General features: G+C 37.0%; 1 protein-coding gene across 1 annotated transcript; it reads right to left on the bottom strand.

Annotated features, from left to right (window-relative positions):
* Nucleotides 1-1,419: 1,419 nt before the first annotated feature.
* LOC110095507 (cytokinin dehydrogenase 5) lies at nt 1,420-7,654 on the bottom strand. The gene is made up of 5 exons (XM_020821078.2): nt 7,031-7,654; nt 5,141-5,268; nt 4,762-5,028; nt 4,206-4,468; nt 1,420-2,054 (listed from the first exon to the last, which is right to left on the bottom strand). The coding sequence occupies exons 1-5, from the start codon at nt 7,608-7,610 to the stop codon at nt 1,706-1,708; spliced, it is 1,587 nt and encodes a 528-aa protein (XP_020676737.1). The 5' UTR covers nt 7,611-7,654; the 3' UTR covers nt 1,420-1,705.
* Nucleotides 7,655-7,968: the final 314 nt, after the last annotated feature.

The raw sequence follows: 7,968 nt of genomic DNA, 5'->3' as shown, positions 1-7,968 counted from the left end.
GATTATTCCCTCCAAGAAAACAATCCTACATTCTAAGATTTTCAATGATAAGAATATTTAATCTCATATATAAGGGTAACTCTATTTCAAGAAGTTAAATTATCTCTACTTAATATTTGATAATTTTGTAATTTTGAAAGATAAGAGTGAAAATTGAGTGAGTTCAACTCAAATGATAGTTCTATTTAAGATAAATTCATGTCAAATTAATGATGAACATTTCAAATTTGAATGAAACACAACTCACTCTAATTGAGCTTTGTAATACTCCAATAATATTAGAGTTTAAGTCACTTGCTCATCGACCATCATGTCTCACCATGTGGGTGAGTGAATAACACTCGATGAGCTTTTAACATAATCTCATTTTGGAGACATTATTACGTGTGGAGTTCGGTATTATACATAGCGGTGTCAATTTCGGGTCACGAGTCAAACTCGGAATTGATCCGATACTATTTGGGTTGACACAAACCCCACTCCTTTTGTCAAACGGATCAATTTTTTAGATTTGAACCCAACCTGCTTCAAATTCAGGTCAACACAACACGATCCAAAAGTGGGACAACAGGATGTCGGACATCAGACGTGGGCGGCGAGACGCTGGAGGCAAGCGCGATATGCTCGACGACTGATTCGTGAATTGGGACAGCTGGATGCGGGCAAGCGCGGCATGGAGGCAGGCGTGGCATGCGAGTAGACTCGGGCATGGCAGGCGGGCGCGGTCATTCCGAGTTATTTTTAGGTTTTCGGGTCAACCCCAACCCGACCCGGTTTTACAAACTGGTCGAAATTCCTAACATTAACCCGACCAGGTTCGGGTTCAGTTCAACCTGAACCCGAAATTTCTGGATCAGGTTTTGGTCAAATTTTATGGTCGTGTCAAATGTTTACACCCCTAATTATACACACACTATGTACAAGATTGTACATAACTTATGTACAAATAACGTGGCCTAATTTGATTGGAGTCCAAATGCAAGCTGCCGGGCTTACGTCTAAACTCCGCACTTAGTAATTTCTCCTCATTTTGAGCTCGCTCAAGCTAAACTAAGCTTTTTTTTTTTTCTGTTAGAGGCAAAATTTTAAAATTAATTTCAAAACTTACAAGCGTTTCTTATCCTCGTTCAAAACTACAGCAAAATGATACATGGTGCATGAAATAAAAAAAAGATGAATATTGATAATTTATACAAATAAGAAAAGCATTTTATATCAGAGCTATGCACTGCTGAACTTTCTGAGATCTTCAACATTGTCTTTTGTAAAGAGAAAGAAATCAAGCATGTTTGCTTCATGTGATTCTGAAATTCTTCCTTGTCAAACAGGCCATATTGTATTCCCATCCTCTTCCTCAAAAGTCCCCACCATTTTTATTCTCTTTCTCACTTCCTTTTGTTTGCTTATCAATGACAGACTATCTTCCTTTACATCTCCATCACTACTGAATCCCTTTGTCTCCTTCATAACCTTCGCCCAGAAAGCAGCCCGACCCACGAGAGATTATTCTGTGCGGTGTCCGAGCACGTCAGGAGGCCAATCCAGACATGTCACGTCATCCAATATTTGTACATTATGTGACATGACACATCTGAATTGACCTCCGGACACGTTCAAACACCGCACTTAATAATTTTTCCGGACCCACAGCCTGGCCCACCATGTTAGAATTTCTACACTCCTAAAAAATTCTTTCACTGTTGATTCATGAGGGGAGCAAAGAGGACGTGAAGGGACAAGATGAAGGGTGGAAGATCCCTTGGCCGGTACCGAGGATGCAGCTCGGGTCGAACTCAGCTTTCCGACGTTGAAATGTCTCCCATTTATCGGGTCCGAAGTGGCGTCGCCACTCGCTCCGCCCCCGGTGGCTTGGAAGATATTGCTTGGCGTCGATGCCGGCTGACTCGCAGAACTTGAGGATTTGCCGGTTTTGATCGGAGAGATACTCTAAGCTCTTCGTCAGATCACTAGAGCCGGGCACCGCAGACCTCAAGAAGGCCACCAGGTAGAAAATGTCCTCTTCCGGCAACACCACAGAGCTCCTCTCATCCCACCTACACAAATTTTTCAATGTTCTTATCTCTGCGATTCAGAATTAAAAACATAATTTTTCACATAAATCAAAATCACTTTTTGAAAAGCTTAGTGGAAAAATCACGTTCCATGCATGCAAGCGATTTGATTACAGAATCCATTGCTTTCTGCGATGAGATATATGCTGAACTTCCTTTTTTTTCTTTGGTTTTGCTGAAAGTGGCGAGCTTTTGTTGGTGACCAGAGGAACAAACTAGATAGAATTAGCTATTTGGTGATTTGCCTTTATTTTTATTGCAGTAAGAACGTGCTGCTTCTCTTTCACTGATAGTACTTAGTATTTGTTTAATATTTTTCAAATAATTTATCAAAATAAATAGGACAGGCTGCCTACTGGCTAATTGGCTTTAATACGGAAATCAGGTCGCCATCCATCGAATTAGATTTGGCTTAGCAATTAATAGATTCGGTGGCTTTTAGGTTGAGGGGAAATTATTGGGTCAGGTCATCGGACGTGTTTGGAGCTCAATAAAAATGCATCACATCACCTCCTACTGAGTACTGCTCAGTACCGAGCTCAGTACTGTTCGGTACTCAAACTTCACAGTACCGAGCTCAGTACTGTGAATAGCGAACGTAAGCTGTGTCAGGTGTCCGAACCCAATAATCTCTCTAGGTTGAGAGGTTAAGGTTTCATTTGGGGGCAGCTTTATTACTGCTTTTTAAAATTAAATTTTAGTTAAAATTTTCAAGTTCAAAAAATAGTTAAAAAATTGTTTTAAAAGAGAGATTATTCTATGCGGAGACCGGACACAGAATGTCGTTCGGAGACCAATCCGTCAGTGGTACCGAGCCATGGTACCGAGCATAGGGGTGACATGGCGCATTCTGATTGGTGTCCAGATAGCATTCGGCATCCACACAGAATAATTAATCCCTAAAAGAAGCCCAAGAAGGGATGTTTTAGCTCTTTTGTACTATCAAAGAAAAAGGAACGTGAAAGTTTTAGGCCTCATTATTTGATTGCTTTATTTATTTTACATCTTTTATAATTGAATTTATTGTCAATATTATTTGGATGATAAGGACCGATGATCAACTAATCTCAATATTTATTATAAAGAAGCCAGTTACAAAATTATCTATGACCGACAAACTATTAAAAAAAAAATATTGGTTAAATTTTTTTTTTTAAGCTTTGAAAATTAAATTTCATTTTTTTTAATTTCAATTTAGTTTTCAGTGAAGTTAAGAGTTTGTTTGAGAAAATTATTTTAAATGTTTATGTCATACTTCTATTTGATCATAATATTTTTACTTTATCAATTTTATTATTTATATAATGAATTAATAATTTATTTTAAGAAAGTTGATACCTATTTTTTTAGTTATAATAATCATAATAATTTTATATATATATATATATATATATATATATATTCCATTCTAAAGTTGAAGCTGCTTCAAATTTACCCTATGTCCATCACGTGCATATAAGTTTGTTCTTTAGATTTATATAATATCTTCATTAAAATTTTTTTGAAATATTCCACAAATTATTCGTGTATCATCAATTTAGGCTTTGTTTTGGATGGCTAAGTAAAACTCTGTTTGAAGAAGCAATAAAAAAATCGTCTCAAACAAAGCCTTAGTCTCAGAATATCATGCTACTCCATATAGGCTTCGTTTGGGACGGCTTTCTTATTGCTTCTTAAAATTGCTTTTTAGTACAAAAAATTTAATTCATGTACTAGAAATTCGCTTTAAGAAACGGGAAGAAAGCCGTCCCAAACAAAGCCATAGTCTCTTGACTATACAAAATTGACAAAGAATAGTCTCCGTTTTTTTAGTACCTCAACTTTACCAAATTGATCTGAATCTAATCTCAAATCCATCATTTTTTTGTATCAATTTTGTATAGTCAAGTGACTAAAACTTCGTTTGGGACGACTTTTTTGTTGCTTCTAAAAGCAGCTTTTTAGTACAAAAATTTTATGTACTAAAAAACTATTTTAAGAAACAGTAAAAAAAACGTCCCAAATGAAATCTAAATTAAAGCAACTTCATACTTTGAAACTAAAATAATCATATAAAAATAATTTGAGAACTATTTTGAAATGTTTTCATATTTATCTTGGTGAATAAATTAATGGGAGCATATATGCATGTACCTGTGTTGGTTCATTGGATAGATCAGAATAGGGCCACTCGTATTATTTCCAAGAATGCCACGGAAGACCCCACGGTCAAAATCCTCTATGCGGGACGCCGGCACAAAGAGGTTGAGCCAGGGATGCGGGACCTCCCACAGCCCCTTTGCCCTCAGCTTCAGCTCAGATTTGTGAACCCGGTCCAGGAAATCAACGTAAGGCAAGTCAGTCGTGAAAACCGAAGCCGGTATAAAGTCCAGTTCCCTTAGCAGACCCTCCACCTCCTGATAAAATCACACCATTAATTCATTAATTATGCATGTTTGTTGAGGCAAAGGCAGCATAAATTATTCCGTGCTGACACACCCGTGTCATTCAGAGGCGAATCATAGCACCTGAGTCATATGGCGCGCTCTGATTCGTCTTTGGACTCGTACAGTGTCCGCACAGAATAAAATAATGAAAGTTGATAGAATAAAATCTAGACTATGAGATCTCCTTTCATGTTCCCATGTGGTTGCAACTTAGGAAGATGCATTAATGAATAGATAACATGCAAAGTACAAAAGTGGCTAACCTCATCAATTGAGTCAGCTGAGGTGTGGTGGTAGTTTTTGGTGAGTTCAAGACAATAGAGAACACGGCCGCCGCCGCCGATGGAACTGATCTTCACTGGATTGCTAGGGGAGAAGAAGGAGGATCTCCAATTGTTGATTAGGCCTTCGTCGACGATGACGAAGCCTTCGATGTAGTCGAATCTTTGTTGGCCATGGAGGGAGATGAGTTGCTCCTGGTCCCTTGTGAAGGAAGTGAAGTTGGAGTAAAGAACTCGGATCCATCTCACCTGATTAGAATCTACAGCTTTGAGACTAAACAAACTAATAAGTGGCAGTATAAGCCATGCAACTTGATTTAACAGTACTTATCTAGCTAGAGACAAAATGTTTTGAACTAACCCTCTGAGGAGCCGGCTCAAGGGCAATCCTTGCTCTAGTTATGATTCCGAACTGCCCCAAGCCACCAAGAACAGCATGGAAAAGCTCAGAATTATCATCCTGTGAGCAAGTCACCAACTCTCCCTTACCTGCAAAATGCCAGGATCAAACTTACAAGCTAATAAAAAGCCATGACGAGAGCAACCACAATTAAACTAAGGCTTCGTTTGAAACGGTTTTCTTATTGCTAGCTGCTTTTTAGTACTAAAATTAAAATTTTTATGCTAAAAAGCTGCTATAATAAACAGTAAGAAAACTGTCCGCACAAAGCATTAAGCATTATTTAGAACAACTTTTTTTTAATACACAAATTTTTTTGAACTAAGAATTTTGATATTAGAAAGCTGCTTAGAAAAAAAAAAATATCCCAGATTATGCATGAAATAGTTATATTGCAATTCTACCAAAAAAAAAAAGATGATTACTTTCACTAAAAAATAGATAATATTATTTATAAACAGACATGATTTTCCAGCTCAAATCAATCCACCTCAAGCAAATCCAAAAGTTTTTTTTTGGAACGGGTTATCTACCCCGCTGCCAATTCAAAGAGGGTGCTTGGCGGAGTAATTAATCCCTCAGCGAAGTCTAACAAGGCCATCCACCGGCATCGGGCCCACACTTGCTTTGCCCCGAGGCTATAGTAGAGGGGATTTGAATCCGGGATGGGGTTCCCAAACATGCTCGCCTACCAACCACCCTAAACATCGATGGATGATAATATTAATCATAAGCAGACATGATTTTCCAGCTCAAATCAATCGACATCAAGCAAATCCAAAAGTTCTATACAGTTAAAGAAATGCTGTAACTGTGCGTAACAATCAACCAAAAAGAAATTGAAGTACCTCAAATTAGTAAATTACTGTGTTATCCTCAACGTCAAGGTTATAAACTAATAAAAAGGAAAGTACTCTATAATAATTTTAGTTCAATCAATTAACTTTTTCATACACTATTTTCCCAAAAAAAAAAAAACTTTTTTATACACTTTATTTAACATTTTAAAAAGGAATACTTCCATTTTTTTTTATACTATTTAACTTATATTTTATATTTTGATTAAAAATCAAATAAAATGACTTATATAAGAGTGATGATTACTGCGGCAATAATTATTTTTAAAAACACTCAAAATACCTCAAAATTTATTATAATTTGAGATTTGAAGTGAGATTTGTAATTTATTAATTTCATGGTTATTATTAAATGCCCTTAACAAATATTTTAGCATGTGCAATAATTGACCAAAGAGGAGATTAAGGTTTCTTATTGGATAATTATAAAATTTCTAGTTTAAAAAAAGTTGTGTGATAAATATTAATTTAGAAAGCATAAAAAAATTGTCCCAAATGAAACTTAAAATGCATCAAATTACATTTTTATTCTTACCCCCGAAATTAAGTGAGATAATTTTCGTGAATTCGATTGCCTTTTTATTCCAAATATTTTACCTAATTTAACATTCCTTTGAGGAGAAATGGTAAATTATGCAAAATAATAAACCAAAAGGAGATTTAAAATTAAATTACTATTATCCTTATTTAAATATCATATGTTTTAAAAAAAACTAAAAAAACACACTATAATATGAACAATTCCCTTCTTAAATTTTTTCTATTTTTTGCACCATCTTAATATAATTTTTTTAATTAAAATGAGAATAATCTAATCAAATTTTAATAAAACAATATTAAAATCATTAATTTATTTTAAAATGAATATAATATATAATTAATTAAATTAATTAAATTTTATGGTATATTCATCAGAAAATAAATTTTATAATCTTAAAATACTTCATAATTAAAAAATAATATATTTTTAAAAAAAAAAAATTGTCTGACTTACCGGTAACCACATCAAGCTCAAAGACATTACTGATCTGCGGCCCATAGTGAAAAGCCTGACCGCTGATCCCTGCATTCGACAGAGTTCCCCCCACCGATAAATACAAATAATCCGTCCACGATCGCGGCGCCAATCCGCCATTCGCTAGCGTCCAATTCAACACATCTATCCACAATTCCCCTCCCCACACATCCACATACGTCTTCCCGAACTCCATCGAGTTGACCGGAGGCGACATTCTCCGCCTTGCGCCGCCGCTCATGGCGACGACGATGCCGCCGCTGGCGCCGGCTTGGCCGTTGATGGAATGGCCGTGGCCGCGAGCGGAGATGGGAAGGGGAGGGGAGGAGAGGCGGGCGGAGCGGATGAGGGATGCGATGTCGGAGGGGGAGGAAGGGCGGAGGACGGCGAGGGGGAGGGAATGGGTGGTGGCGCCGAAATCGACGGCGGTGGGAAGGGTTTGGGAGGGGAGGAGGGTGAGAGCAGGGGAAGGGGGGAGGGAGAGGCCGACGGTGGAGATGGAGATGAGGCGGTGGATGAAGAGAAGGAGGAGGACGAGGTTGTGGGTTGCTGAAGGCATGGTTGGTTACTTGGTGGGAATGGTGATGTTGTCTGGGTTTTTTATACGAGGAGGACAGAGGAGGGGAGAGAGAGAGAGAAGATGAGGATGCAGAGAGAGAGAGAGGTTCAGAGGATGGGCAATACTAGATAAAATTATATGATTATTTTTTTAAAGGAGAAAATTAAGCATAATTTAAATTTACAATGAAATATTAACGTTATTTTTTTAAGAGGGAAAACCCTTGAGAGAGTTTGGTATTTGTATGGGTGAATTTTGCGTATGATCATTTATTTAGATAATTAAAAAATTACAAAGGACTCTTTTGCATTATTGTATTAAATTTTTTATGAAGAGGAACTTTCACATCTTTTTTTTA

This window comes from Dendrobium catenatum, unplaced genomic scaffold (assembly GCF_001605985.2).
Source record: "Dendrobium catenatum unplaced genomic scaffold, ASM160598v2 fragScaff_scaffold_827, whole genome shotgun sequence".
Classification (NCBI taxonomy): Eukaryota; Viridiplantae; Streptophyta; class Magnoliopsida; order Asparagales; family Orchidaceae; genus Dendrobium; species Dendrobium catenatum.
The sequence above is the reverse complement of the archived record's forward strand: the minus strand, read 5'-3'. Positions and strand labels throughout refer to the sequence as shown.

Excerpts from the sequence above, each read along its gene's own strand:
- LOC110095507 (XM_020821078.2), bottom strand. The coding sequence starts at position 7,610 with ATGCCTTCAGCAACCCACAACCTCGTCCTCCTCCTTCTCTTCATCCAC. Across the intron at positions 5,269-7,030 it reads TGAGCTTGATGTGGTTACCG|GTAAGGGAGAGTTGGTGACT; the intron begins GTAAGTCAGACA and ends GGCATTTTGCAG. Across the intron at positions 4,469-4,761 it reads CAGCTGACTCAATTGATGAG|GAGGTGGAGGGTCTGCTAAG; the intron begins GTTAGCCACTTT and ends TGATTTTATCAG.